Below are 15100 nucleotides of genomic sequence, written 5' to 3'. Positions count from 1 at the left end.
CTGAGGCATGATCACATAAGGGTAATTTTTGAAGATAAGTGTCTCAAGTAGCCCTTGAACTTGCTATGCAGCTAAGGAAGACCCTGAACTTCCAATTCTCTGGCCTCCATCCTCTCAAGTGCTTATAGGCCTAGGATGACTTTTTTTTATGCCAGTGGTACCTGGGATTGAATATATGGTCTCTGGCATGATAGGAGAGTGCTATACAATCTACATCCCCAGCCCCTGAAGTGACCCTTTCCACTCTGCTTATAGGGCTCCACTGGCTTTCTGTCTGTCAACCCTTTACTTAAATCACTGCATGAAGCTCAGATTTCGTACTTGGGTGTACAAAGCCACTTACAATCAGAATTAAAGCCACTTTTCCAAGCCAGGTATGATAGCTCAGGTCTGTAACTGCAGCACTCAAGAGGCAGAGAGGACACTGTAAGTTTGAGGCCTTCCGGTCTACACAGTGAGTTCCAGATTGGCTTAAGCTAGTAAGACCGTTTCACACAGAACAATCAGCCCCACCCTGATACACCATTTCAAGGCTCTGCTACACCCAACTATCCAGTTTTAATGCACTTTCCTTGCTCCCCTAGCAGCTGGGAGTCTTTGAAAGGGCTCCTCCCTAAAATGAACATTTCCACTACACAGCTTTAACCTCCAAAGCTTAGCTGGGATGTTATGAGGTTACTGTCAGCTCAGACAGACCTGGGGCTCTGGAGCCTCCTGTTTCCACCTTGAGTGTGGGATTACAGAATGTTCCATCCTGTAGGGTAAAAAATTTAGTGGTGTTTACCCCAGTTTCCCAAATTTGTCTTGAGACAGTGTCATTATATGGTCTTGGCCATCTTGAAACTCGCTCTGTAGACTAGGCAGGTCAACTCAAGAGCTCTATGAGCCTCTGCGACTATAGGTGTGCCACCATACCTATTGCTGTATCATTTTCTCTAACTCAACACTCCAGTTTTGCTTATGCTTGCCTATCCCAAAGACATCATTTCAAACCTTTTTTTTTTTTTTTTTTGGTTTTACTGCAATTACTCTGAGTAAACTGTGTTAGTAACATTTGGAAAACACTCTGTGAAGGTGTAAAGTGATATGCCTTTTCTTACTTTACTAGTTTAGAGTTTATGGAGGACACAGTCTCCTGTACAAATGCTATTATAATAATCAGTGTGATAAGCTGGGTGGGGTGGCACAGGACTTTAGTCCCAGCACTCTGGAGGCAGAAGCAGAAGCAGGTGGATTCCTGAGTTTGAGGCCAGCCTAACCTAATTAATGACAGCCAGGCCTACACAGAGAAACTCTGTCTTAGAAGGTCTGTCTGAGCTGACAGTAACCTCTGAAACTCTGAAATCAGTGTGGAGTCAGCTGATAGTGGTGGTGGCAGCAGTGGGTGGCAGCTGCTTAGGCCTTTAATCTCAGCTCCCTGGAAGCAGAAGCAAGCAAGTCTGAATTAGAGACAGACAACAGCTGGGACTACATAGTAAGACCATTAAAAACTGTACAGCTTGCAAATATACTTTAAAGAGGCAATCCTTGGGCAGCACCTGAGTGTGTTAACCTTTCTCAGAATGAGAAACCACAAGAGGTGGGTGTCCAGTTAAAGGAACACTGCATCTGGAGAAGGTTCTGCTTTTGCAGGCTTTAATCCAAACACCTACAGTTGTTTGCAGAGGTAGGAGCTAACACACAAGAACAGAATAGGGCATGGACTCTGGGAAAGCGCAGGTGTGTGTTACCAATGTTAATGTCACACTTAGGCTCTTCAGTGACTGCAGTGACCCACTCACCAAGACAGTAGCAGTAAAGACTCTAAGAGAGGCAGGTATGAGAAACTTTCTTTATTTCTTCTAAACAGGTGAAAATAAGCAATTCTTATATTTCTCACTTGTAAGATTTTTAAATTCTTAAAAATGCAATTTTTTTTTTATTTTCAAAGCACATGCCATCTTTAAAAAATTCTCAGCAATATACATTTCCACCCAAGAAATACATGCAGCATCATTGTCGCCTGACAATGTCCTGCACTGACCCACCGACTCCCGCAGATGTGCCTTCTACTTGGGGACTCAGAACACAGGCTTCAGTGCAACACTTATTTCCGTAGGAAACACAGGACTAGTGGTGTCTTCTGACAACTGTTTCCTGATGGCTGAGCAACAGCATCCCTCTGCCTTATTTAAAGCACTCTCTTTAACATGCCGAAGTAAGGAACAACTAGAATTCAGTAACATTTGAGATCCCAGTGCGGGTCTGAGGAGGGATACTTAGGGCTACCCTGTGCCACAAACTTAGGGATAAAATTTACCCAGAAAACAAAACTGAAAAACTCTTAGATTTTATCAATGCACCCTTTAAGTATTTTTTTCTTTTAATTATTTTTTTCTTAAATTTTGAAAGCAGCTTAACGTGAATGAAAAGCAGTTCCTGAGTAACTGCAGTAAACAGTCTTTAAATACATATACATGTACAACACATATATATTTGCAACTTAGCTCATTTTGGTTCTGCCTTGGTTTACCTCCCCAGAGTTAGGTGAATCCCATCCCTTCCTTCTTTCAGTTCTCATGTGCAAGTACAACAGCATCAGCTCTGGGAGTCGGCATGCTGCAGATGTTTCCCTGGTGTGAACATCTGCTTGTCCTCAGCCAGGTTTCCAGAGTCACTGCAGGTCAGTTTTTTTCAACCCACAAAACCTGTAAGCACCATAAACGCTTCACGTCTTCTTCATCAGGCGCCGGGACTGCCATGAGTGGAGCTTGTTGTAGGCTGTCTGCAGCATCTCTTCTATGTGACTTACCAGCTGAAAGAGACAGGGAGACACTGCAGTGAGAAGTCAAGGAAGCTAATGCTTCACACCCACGCCTGGCACACACTTTCCAGCACATCCCTGAGTCAACAAGGCATGTACCAACCCTCAAGCAAAGGTGCAACCACACACTGTGCACACATAAGATAGGTAGTAGGTATAGTGCAGGATCTGAACAGCCACCTGCTCTATCTGGGTCGTGATGCTGTGCCTGGCCATTAACCAGCACCAGAATGTGAAAGTTCCCACAGCTTTTGTGCAGTGAGAGCAAAGAAGGCAATGACAGCGACAGCAACAGCAACACGTTTTCTCTGTGAGATGCTCTGTTGAGTCTGGCTTTGAACTTTTAGCAGCCTCCGTGCCTCTGCCTGACTGCCAGGCAGGATCATAGGCACTCACTGTCATACCTGACTCAATGCTAAACTTTTATTAATGTGAAGACTTCTGCCTTGTGGGTCTGACAAAAAGTCAAGTCAAAGGAGCATACTAACTCTTGAGATCAGAAACCCTTGGAATATGTTTATATGGTTACAGTAAAGTTTTTTTGTAATTCTGGGAGGACAGGGATAGACTTGGGGTGCTCTAAATCCTTTAGCAGGTCAGCGGTTTTGATCTAAGAGAGATTTAAGTATGCCCACACCCCAGCTGTATATGCAAGACAGTAACAGAACACGTGCCTACAAATGTGCACAGAAGTGCACATTTAATCGTCAGCAACCCCCATGTCTAGCCTCCTTTTCAGGGGATGAGAGTGTGGCACTAGCTTTGTCTAAAAAATGTAGCAATTCCTTTCTGCTAGACTGGTAGCAATGGCTTTACCATACCAGTGAGATGTATTTCATATCCTATGATATGGCTACATTTAGCCTGTGAATCCTTAAAACACAGTCAACTGAGGTGGCACAGAGGGCAGAGAACCTGCTTAGTTTTCTTGGCCTGCTGTAAAGACACTCAAGGCTTACTGGAAAAAGAATCCTAAGTGATGAAGATTTTGCTAAACCCTATTTCTGATCATCCTAGTTCTAGCTAGATACTATGTTTGCATATACCACTTCTCACAAAGTCAGTTTCTCTCAAAGAAACCTCTTCAACATTTGTTCTAGTTCTGCTTGGAAACAATACTAAAGACCTTGTGCAAAGCAACCCTGCTCGACCACTGGCCTAGTGCGGTAAAGCACCATCCTGGGACAGCCCTGCTTCCTATCATTAACATTTTACCTGTCCGTCACTGCCAGGTTTGCGAATGCTATTCAGTTTTTACAAATTAGTAACAGATTTTTTAGGACTATAAATTTAATAAATCTACCAAGAAAAACTAGGAGGCCAGAAGAGATGGCACTTGGAGCCAAGCCTAACAACCTGTGCTTGACCCCCACATCCTACACTTGGAGAGAGAACTGACTCCTACAAGTTTCTTTTGAGTGTGGCATATATACACCTCCATCCTGCTTCAACATACTACATAAAATAAAACAGAGAGAAAGAAAAGCAGTGGGATGATTTTCATAAATGCTGGTAGGAGGCACTGTTGTGCAGCTGGATAGGGCACTGAAAATATTTTCACTAACTGGCAAGTACTTTTTTTTTTTTTTGAGACAGATCTCATTATGTAACCAGGGCTACTGTAGTGAGAATTCTAGAATTTTGGTTTCTAAAAAACAAAACAAAAACCAAAAAATTATAGGACTATCTTTTTGTTTTAATCCTACGTGTGTTATGCCAGGCTGCTTCGCCTTGGCTAACCGATTTGCCTCATGCTCTAGCAGAGGCATGGTTTTACCAACTGCAGATATAGTTTCCATGATGTTGGAATTCTGAGAACTTTTCATGTGGTATATACCTGCTAGGGCCTAAGAAGTGGGGTGGGGACTGATTGTGGTTTGTTAGTAGGCATGCTCAAGAAAAAGAAATTAGATTCAGAGACCTCTATCTCTCTCTCCTCTCCAGTGATGGGGGGTAAAATTGGGGGAAGGAGGGAGATAAAAGGGTGGGAAAAATAAGAACCCACAAAGCAGCAAAGGCCAGCTACAGGTTAGCTTAAGTATACGTACTTTATATACTATTTTGAATGCAGTAAACTTTTTAAAATTAAAATAATATCCTGAGCAAAGAAAAGAACAATGTACTTGTTTATATGAGGATGAAGTTAATTTTATCATTCAACAGAAAGAGGCAGACACCTAGGGCTTACATTTGTGCTTAAATACTGCCTCCGAATCTTTTCTTGGAATGGGCAGAGCTTTGTAACTTGAAACCGTTCCAAATTACTCTTCATTTTCACTACCTAAAAAAGAGAAACAACGAATTAAGAGAAACAACGAATTAAAGAGAAATTGTAAAGAGCTTGCAAGAACCAAGAGAAAGACTGTCTTCTAAGAGGTGACCCCTGTTAAGATGTGTTTATTTCATTACTTATCACTCACTTTTTTTTTTCCCAGGCAGGGTTTCTCTGTATAATTCTGGCTGTCCTGAACTCACTCTGCAGACCAGGCTGGCCTCGAACTCAGAAATCCACCTGCCTCTGCCACCCAAGTGCTGGGATTAAAGGCATGCGCCACCACCGCCCAGCCTCATCACTCATCTTTATGCTTATAATTTATGTCCCAGTTAGTCATGTGAACATAAACTTTTGCAAAGAATCAGTTCACACTACTTTAATGTGACCATCTTTTATTCAGTAAATAATTGTCTCAATCACAGTTGTAGTTATGTGAGCATAAACTTATACAAACAGGCAGTTCAGACTGTTTTAAAATTTTTCTTCATTTAATGTGAACATCTTTTACTTAGTAAGTACTTGTCTCAGTCACATTTTAAATGGCCACAAAATGTTTGACTAGTAAGAACAAACCATTCGCCGGGCGGTGGTGGCGCACGCCTTTAATCCCAGCACTTGGGAGGCAGAGGCAGGCAGATTTCTGAGTTCGAGGCCAGCCTGGTCTACAGAGTGAGTTCCAGGACAGCCAGGACTACACAGAGAAACCCTGTCTCGAAAAAACCAAAAAAAAAAAAAAAAAAAAGCATGCTTTCTCAGCCAGTTCTCCTCTGGTAGTTGAGCCTTTTCTCCTTTTTTAATCTTACATGGTGGTATGGGAACAATTTCTCTAGCTAAACATTTATACATATTTTAATTTCCTTAATGTAAGTTTTTATTATTCACCTTGTGAATGGCTTTGAAAATTTATTTTTTATGCATTTAAGTGTTTTGCCTGTAGGTATGCCATTTGTGCCTGTTGCCTCTGAGGAAGGTGTCTACTGGAACTAGAGTTATAAGTGATTGCCACCATGTGGGTGCTGAGAACCAAATTCAGATCCTCTGCAAGAATATCTCTCCAGGTCCAACTTTATGACAATTTATTGTTTTGTTTTGTTTTTTTTTTTCTTCAAGACAAGTTTTCTCTGTGTAGTTCTGGCTGTCCTGGTACTTGCCCTGGAGAACAGCCTGGCCCCGAACTCATAGAGATCCACCTAACTCTGCCTTCTAAGTGGTGGGATTACAGGCATCTGGCCCCATTACTTGGCACTTGAAGGCAAAATTTTAAATGAATTCTAAGTAAGCCAAAGAACCTTTATAATTGTGAAAAAGATGCTCCTCTCAGCCATTCAGAATGTGATCATTTTGAGTGTTAAATGTTCTTTAACTGTAATTTTATTGAATCTGAGCTACCTGGGTCCACTGTCAGCTTTGTAGGGGATGAAACCCAGATCTTGCACATGGCTTGCACAGCAACTGAGGTTAACAAAGTTCTTCCTTCCCCACCCACTTTGGTGGTGCAGGGAATCAAACTGTGGCTTATACCTACTACTCAAGGGCTATATGTATGTTCAGCCTTTTTTTGTTTTTATTTAGTCTCAATATGTAGTTCAGATTTTTTTTCAGAAGCATTTAAAAAAAAAATGTATTTTACATATATGAGTATACTGTTGCTCTCTTCAGACACACCAGAAGGACATATTAGATCCCATTAGAGATGGTTGTGAGCCACCATGTGGTTGCTAGGAATTGAACTCAGGACCTCTGGAAGAGCAGCTAGTGCTCTTAACTGCTAAGCCATCTCTCCAGCCCATATATATATACTTAAGATAGGGTCTCACTACATAACCCCTGGACACCTTGAACTTCTTATGTAGAACAGGCTGTCTTCAAATTCAGAGTTCTGGAGTTAAAGGCTTGCGTCACCATTCCCAGCTGTTTGAATCTTGAACTCAAGATTTTATCTTGGGCTGGTGAGGTGGCTCAGCAGTTAAGAGCACTGACTGCTTTTCCAGAGGTCCTGAGTTCAAATCCTTGCAACCACATGGTGGCTCACAACCATCCGTAATGAGATCTGACGCCCTCTTCTGGAGTGTCTGAAGACAGCTACAGTGTATTTTCATATAATAAATAAATAAATCTTTAAAAGAAAAGGGGGGGAGGCAACAGGGGTTTGTTTTGTTGTTTTTGTTTGTTTCTTTGTTTTTTGGAGGGGAAACTGGGAAAGGTGAAATTTACATGTAAATAAAGAAAATATCTAATAAAAAAAAAAAGATTTTATCTCCTGTTTGATTTTGATTCCAGCCTGCTTGTTTCTTGTATTCTTTATAGAGTACTGCTTGTTAGGTCCTCTATTGTTTTTATTAAGTAATTAATTTTTCGACAGGATCTCATTGTGAAGCTCTGGTTGGCCTGGAGCCTACTGCCTGCCTCACTCTCCCAAGGGCTGAGATTAAAGGTATTTAGTGCCCCACCTGTCCCTTCTGCCCATTGCTTTTAAAAAGTTTTTAATCTTTTCTCCTTTTACTGCTGAGTGAGTCCTGGATTTCAAGTCTACTAAGCACATGCTCTGCCACCAAGCTTCACCACCTGCCCCATTTTTTCCTTAATATTTGCTCAATGAGCAATTTATATAGGGAAGTTAGTATTGCTACTGATGCTACAAATACTTGTTAATTGCTCTTTAATAGACAACATGAGTTTTAAATTTCAGACTTCTCTTGCTAGAGCTTGGGATGCAATTTAGTGGTAAAGCACTTGTGTAGCATGTCTGTATCTCTGCGGTTAAATGGTTTTTCGAGACAGGGTTTCTCTGTATAGCCCTGGCTGTCCTGGAACTCACTCTGTAGACCAGGCTGGCCTCGAACTCAGAAATCTGCCTGCCTCTGCCTCCCAAGTGCTGGGATTAAAGGATACGCCACCACCACCCGGCTTTTATTTGTGATTTTAATCAATAACAAATGTATCAAATAAATAGCAAGTTGAGTCTGTTTTCCAATTGTTTATGGTCTAGAGGTAGCGTATGTAGCTAAACTGTATGCTCAGAGTTATACAATTGCCATGGCTCAATTTCCTAATCTATGAAATGGGAATTATGATCAATACCTTCTCCATAAAGACACAGGGAGGCTTAAATGATGTATGAATGCCTAACAGTAATACTAAGCTGGCACATGGTAATGCATGTTTACCTCTCAGTCATTACCACAGTAGCTGGTTGTATTAGAATCAGTTCTAACCTTTTCTTCTAGGAATGGTGTATTAACAGGAAAGCAAGACCAGAAATGCCGCAGAAGTTCCCCAACAGCCACATACAAGTGTTTCAATTCAGACTGAATATCGTTTGGCACCATCTCTGCAAAAAGAAGAGAGCTTTAGGGAACAGCTACTCCCAGTCCTAGAAATGACCACTCTAGGTGCTGAATGTAGAGTTCATCAGTGCAGTGGATACACAACTTGAAGGAGGTCAAACTTTCAGCAAAATATCCCAACCCATTAAAGAAAAATTAATACAGTGCTGGTGAGGTGTCTCAGTGGAGAAAGACACTTACTGCCAAGCCTGGAGCCCTGAGCTCAGGAAATTGGATAGAAGAGAGAACTGACTCTTATGCCTGGATGCCATGACCTCTACATGTGCCACAGCACTCTGACAATTTCCTCATCCCCAATAAAGAAATTTAATAATTTAAAAGACAAGCCAGCACAGCCTTACATTTCTTTAGCACTAACTGAAGCAAAGAGGAAAGGGAGAGAAGTGGCCCACCACGTACGGTTTACAGCTTGCTGTGTCCCTCCCTGCATAAGTGCTCCTCCAGGTGACAGGGCTGTGATGGTGCTACTAGCAGCATTGCTTGAGAGAACCTGCAAGAAACGAGTCAGGAAATGACTTACCTCCCTTCTAGCATCTGCTTCAACAGTTGTTTCACTCCTTTGCAAATACATTATACACAGCAACCAGAATGAACAACATTTCTTGAGGCTAGAAATAGTCTGTGTAGAAAACCCATCTGCCAGGAATATAGCAGAGCCCATAACAGAACCTTAAAAAAAATCAGATTCCTTGGAGTTGAGTTAAAAGTGGCTGTGAAATCCACTGTGGGTTCTGGGAGCCAAATGTGAGTATTTTGAAATAAGAACAGCATATATTATTAGTTTCTGAACCACTTAACCTTACTGCCTCTTACAATTTTGATTTCCGAGGACTTAGATAACTATGGTTTGACATTATTAAATAGGGGATATTAAGATACTTCAGCTTGACAACCTGAATTCAATCCCTGGGACCCACATGGTAGACAGAACGACGTTGTCCTATATGCTTGGAGTTCTGCAACTGCTTTAGCTCTCAGTTTCCTAATCTATGGGTCCAAGTTTTATAGACACAACTACTTACATACAGCTCCTAATCCACTATGAATTTTCCTAAAAATGGCCTCACAAAACCCAGTATAAAAGGCGACAAATGTTCAGCGATAGTTCAACTGGCTATGTTTACAACCTGAGGTAGTAGCTACAAGAATTCTAGCCTTAAAACAGTAGAAGTCACCTACCTGAGTTAACTTGGGTGTATAAGCTTCCATTTCTTGTCTAATACTTTGAAAAGAGTTAATAATGTCCTGACTTGTTGCATACTGTAGTGATTGAATTGGAGTAGGACCATGATAATACCTGGATATTAGCACAGAAGTAACCAATTATACAGAGTAAAGGATTCCATATCTATCTGTCTTTCAAATATTGTAGCATCAACAAAACATTCCCTTACAGCAAAACATAATACTACACTTAAAGAAATTTAAAGCTGTTTAGTTTCCTGTTTGAGTTTTATTTTTTAAAAGAATTATTTATTTTATGTATATGAGTACACCATCACTGTTCTCAGACACAACAGAACAGGGCATTGGATCCCATTACAGACGGCTGTGAGCCAACATGGGAATTGAACCCAGGTCCTTTAGAAAAGCAGTCAGTGCTCTTAACTGCTGAGCCACCTCTCAAGCCCCACAGTTTTTTTTTTTTTTAACTTTTCTTTCTTTCTTTTTTTATTTTTTAAAGATTTATTTATTATATGTAAGTACGCTGTAGCTGTCTTCAGATACCCCAGAAGGGGACATCAGATCTCATTACAGATGGTTGTGAGCCACCATGTGGTTGCTGGGATTTGAACTCATGACCTTCCGAAGAGCAATCGGTGCTCTTAACCGCCGAGCCATCTCTCTAGCCAAGTCCCACAGTTTTATTTTATTTTTGGTTTTCGAGACAGGGTTTCTCTGTGTAGCCCTGGCTGTCCTGGAATTCACTCTGTAGACCAGGCTGGCCTCGAACTCCGCCTGCCTCTGCCTCCCAAGTGCTAGAATTAAAGGCGTGCGCCACCACTGCCCAGCCAAGACCCACAGTTTTATTTTCATTATTGTTAGTTCTATACTATGTGGTAGTGGGCAGGTATGTGCATGTGGGTGCAGGTGCCTGTAGAACCCAAACGGTGGATCCCTGAAGCTGGCGTTCTAGGCAGGTGTAAGCCACTTTTGGGTGTTTGAAATCAAACTAGGGTCCTCTGCAATATGCCACTGAGCCATCTCTCCAGCCCTTGTAATTTAATTTCTATAAAAGGCAGTAAGAAAAAAATAGCATGAAAATTCAAAATTTGAGTCCGTGAGATGGCTCAGTGGGTAAAGGACCTGTTGCTGATCGTGATGACCTGAGTTGGGTCCCAAGTAGAAGGAGGGAACTGGTCCTAAGCTGACTTCGACTTTCACACTTGCTGTGATACATGCACTGTGTAATAAAAATTAAGTTTTCTTGACCTTAATCATTTAGAATGCATTCCAGGTATATATAAAGTTGAAAAAAGATTTATTTTATTAATGTTTTACCCGTATATATATATCTGTACCACAAGTGTGCCTGGTATCAGGAGGGAGTTGGATCCCCTGGAATTTGAGTTCTGAATGAGTCTTATTAGCTCAGGCTAGCCTTCAATTTGCTGTACAGCTGAGGATATTCTTAAATCATGGTTGCATACAATTATATACTAAGTTTGTAAAGCAAGCTTTTTAAAAAAAGATTTATTTATTATTATACATAAGTACACTGTGGCTGTCTTTAGACGCACCAGAAGAGGGCATCAGATCCCATTACAGATGGTTGTGAGCTACCATGTGGTTGCTGGGATCTGAACTCATCAGGACCTTCCGGAAGAGCAGTCAGTGTACTCTTAACTGCTGAGCCATCTCCAGCTGGTAAAGCAAACTTTTAAAGGAAATTGTATATTGCACTTTTATGGCAACAAAGTGACTTTAGACTTGCAGAGTACACTCTGCAACGATTGTTGCATTAAGTGTTTCACTTCCACCAGCCAAACTGACCTGTCTGACTTCTTGAGATTCAATGCAATCGTTTTCACAGAATTGTTGTTTCCCAAGTCTTCATATTCAATGGACTCCTGTAACTTTGCCTGCATTTAATGACACGACATTTTTGTTAGAAACTGACTTAAAACTTCAGAGCATGAGAAATGAAGCCCTTCCCTGTGGCTGAGCCAATATCCTCACCAATAACCAACATGGAGTACTGGTTCCTACATTTTGGTCATACTGGTTATTATATATAAAAAAATTTTTTGAGACAAAGTTTCTCTGTGTAGCCCTGGCTGTCCTGGATCCCTCTGTAGACCAGGATGGTTTTGAACTCAGAGATCCACCTGCCCGTCTTCTGAGTGTTACAATAAAAGGCATGGGACACCATACTTGGCCTTCTTTTTTTTAATGTATGAGTGATATATAGTCTATGAGACAAAGACTTTTGATCCTTCTATTTGTCTGCTAACGGCTAGGATTATGGACAGACACTACCATATATGATGCTGTAAGCTCTTTTTGAAGCAATGTAGACATTCTCTATTTTGAATTGGGCCATACATATCCTGCTATAACAAGCTCAAAATATTGTATGTTGAAATGTGTTTTAAGCTGGATAAAGCTATCACAAAAATAAGAGGCTCACCTGTATGTCCTTATTGTCTTTTTATAATTTTATTGTTTGGTGCTGGGGAACTGAACCCAGCACCCTGTGAATCTTCAGTAAGCTATTTACCACTAAGCTACATCCCATTAATTTTAACAAAGTAACAATAACCACACAGACCTCATCTATATGGATATGTCACAGACATTAACTTTTTGCTGCTGTCCCAACTACAGTCCTGTGATAAGTATCTAATTTACATCTTTGCATACCACCCCCCCTTTCCTTAAATGTGTAGAAATGGAAGAGTATAAACCTTTCAAGTTTTCATATGTTCTGCTCAACAGGTACCTAAGTATCTGTCCTTTCTATAAGTGGGGAGAAGAGACTTAAAATGCCTCCTTCTCCCCCCCCCTCACAAAATTGATGTGTATGGGGCTGGAGCGATGGCTCCGTGGTTAAGAGCACACTGACTGATCTTCTGAAGGTTCTGAGTTCAAATCCCAGCAACGACATGGTAACTCACAACCATCCGTAATGAGATCTGATGCCCTCTTCTGGTGCATCTGAAGACAACTAGTATACTTACATAAATCTTAAAAAAAAAAAAAGATGTGTATGTACATAAAGAGAGGGAAAAGCTGAATAAACTACTGATCAGAACTGAGTCAATGGAAAGTTAGCCGCTTAAGTCTATGTTGAGTTTCATGATGTTCTATAAAGAGGGTAATAGCCTTGCCATCTCTGTTAAGAAACCAAAACTACCCCTAGGAAGCAAACTATAAAGAATTTAGATCCTTATACCCAGAGATGCATAATCCCCAAATGGCCTAGGCTTTGATGTGCATACCCTTTTGACTGCTGGCTGAAAGCAGTCTGCATCTCCAGAATTTCCATCCACACTGCTGGGCTCACCGTTCTGTCCATTTTGTGCTTGTCTGAAAAAGAAATGGAAAAACAAGCTCATGTTAAAACTGCTGAACTTTACTTCGTTATCCTGAAAAGGTCAGTGACAATTTCTACATGTGCACTTAACTGTTTTCTGAGACCAGCAGCCAGGACCATGGCACTGTGGTGGTTAAACCTTTTGATGATGGCAGCATTGCTATTTTCCTTTATGGATTTGGAATTGGAAGTAGATGGCACAGAGGAAATGCCATAGCCCTGTGAGAAACAATTTAGTAAACAAAATTAAATACATGATTGGATACCTAGATATGGAATTCATACTTATAATCCCAATTCTGGGATACAGAAATAGGTAAAATCCTAGGGCTTGCTTGCATTCTGCAGATTACCCAATGAGATCTGGTCTCATGTAACAGCCTGGCAAGATGCGCCCATTGGTATAATAGGCATCAATATTATGAGGCTAACTAACTGCTTTCTGATTGGATTCCAGGACTTATCTACAGGAAGTACTCATGTTTGTTCAGCTAGCCTGATTAAGAGCTGGTGGCTAGAGTGATCACAGGTCCAGAGCGGGGAACCCACTACCATCATTCTGTTAAATGGACATATGGGCAGGACAGTGGTGTAGCACATGCCTTTAATCCCAGCATTTGGGAGGGAGAGGCAGGCAGATTTCTGAGCTTGAGGCCAGCCTGGTCTATATAGAGAAACCCTGTCTCAAACAAAACAAAAAACAAAATAGACAAACATATGGTTAAACTGTTTTCAGAGTATCTCATATTCACACCCATATATTTGTACTGATAGCTTTCATCAAAGAAGTTTCCCTAAAAAAGTAAAAGGGGGTGGGGGAGGCCGGAGAGATGATTCAGTGGTTAAGAGTACTGACTACTCTTAACCCTCTTCTGATGTGTCTGAAGACAGCTACAGTGTACTTAGATACATAAATCTTTTTTTTTAAGATTTATTTTTATGTATGTGAATACACTGTAATATCAGTCATACCAGAATCTTAAAACAAAACACAATTAAAAAGCTAGGTTTGATGGAACAAACCTTTATTCCCCAGTACTCAAAAGACAGAGGCAGGCGGTTTTTTTTTCGAGACAGTGTTTCTCTGTGTAGCCCTGCTATCCTGGAACTCACTCTGTAGACCAGGCTGGCCTCTAACTCAGAAATCTGCCTGCCTCTGCCTCCCAAGTGCTTAATATTTATTCATTTATTTAATATATGTGAGTACACTGTTTCTGTCTTCAGACACACCAGAAGAGGGTATCCAATCCTATTAGAGATGGATGTGAGCCACCATGTGGTTGCTGGGAATTGAACTCAGGATCTCTGGAAGAACAGTCAGTGCTCTTAACCACTGAGCTATGTCTCCAGCCCAAGCGGATCTCTAAGTCTGAGAAACTACAAAGAAATCCACGTCTTGAAAAAAAAAATTAAGAAAAAATTTTTTTGAGAGTACAATATAAAATACTCTTCTATCTTCCAAAATCTCCCATATCCCCCTTCTTGCATTCCTCCAAATTCATGACCTTTCTTCATTAATTACTGTTATATGTACATATGTATAGCTTCTCATTGTAGAGGGCATGAGTCATAAAGTCCTGAACATAAGGAACAGTAAGAGAGCTTGGCCCTAAATAGGACACTTATTTCACACTTGTAAGGCTCAAGGAACATTGTAGAACAGGCACAAAGAATGGAAGAGTTGGAGGATGGAGAGGCATGTTGCTGACATCTTCTGGATATGAGGCCATTGTTGAAGTCTTTTCAGTTATTGTACAAGACCCACATGAGACTGGGCACCAATATTTCATCATGGAAGGGGAAAGAGCCCATGACTGACAGTGAGGGGAAAGGAGTGCCACTTTTTTCTTGTCACTGATAAGCTGTCCAAGTTCTAGTAAATAAACTTCTACCCATGCACATGAAAGGGACCTTAACAATACTCAGTGGGTTCCACACACACAAACAGGAGAGATGATCTTTTTGGGAAAGAGGGGACAGCAGGGTGCTGGGATAAACATAATTAAAATTCATTATATACATGTACACAGCTGTCTAAAGAAACAGAAAATAGCCAGGCGGTGGTGGTGGATGCCTTTAATCCCAGCACTTGGGAGGCAGAGGCAGGTGGATTTCTGAGTTCGAGACCAGCCTGGTCT

At 41.1% G+C, this 15100-nt stretch overlaps 1 protein-coding gene across 1 annotated transcript in view; it reads right to left on the bottom strand.

Annotated features, from left to right (window-relative positions):
* Nucleotides 1-1817: 1817 nt before the first annotated feature.
* Gtf2h1 (general transcription factor IIH subunit 1) overlaps nt 1818-15100 on the bottom strand; it is a 31625-nt gene continuing 18342 nt past the window's right edge. Inside the window, exons 8-15 of the mRNA XM_031386722.1 lie at nt 13054-13181; nt 12868-12955; nt 11420-11508; nt 9605-9722; nt 8825-8915; nt 8294-8409; nt 4992-5084; nt 1818-2794 (exon numbers count right to left, since the gene is read on the bottom strand). Coding sequence (XP_031242582.1) covers nt 2708-2794; nt 4992-5084; nt 8294-8409; nt 8825-8915; nt 9605-9722; nt 11420-11508; nt 12868-12955; nt 13054-13181 — 810 coding nt within the window. The 3' untranslated portion in view covers nt 1818-2707. The remainder of the gene's footprint in view (nt 2795-4991; nt 5085-8293; nt 8410-8824; nt 8916-9604; nt 9723-11419; nt 11509-12867; nt 12956-13053; nt 13182-15100) is intronic.

This window comes from Mastomys coucha, unplaced genomic scaffold (assembly GCF_008632895.1).
Source record: "Mastomys coucha isolate ucsf_1 unplaced genomic scaffold, UCSF_Mcou_1 pScaffold21, whole genome shotgun sequence".
Classification (NCBI taxonomy): Eukaryota; Metazoa; Chordata; class Mammalia; order Rodentia; family Muridae; genus Mastomys; species Mastomys coucha.
Note: the sequence above shows the minus strand (reverse complement) of the source record. Positions and strands in the feature narration are given on the sequence as shown.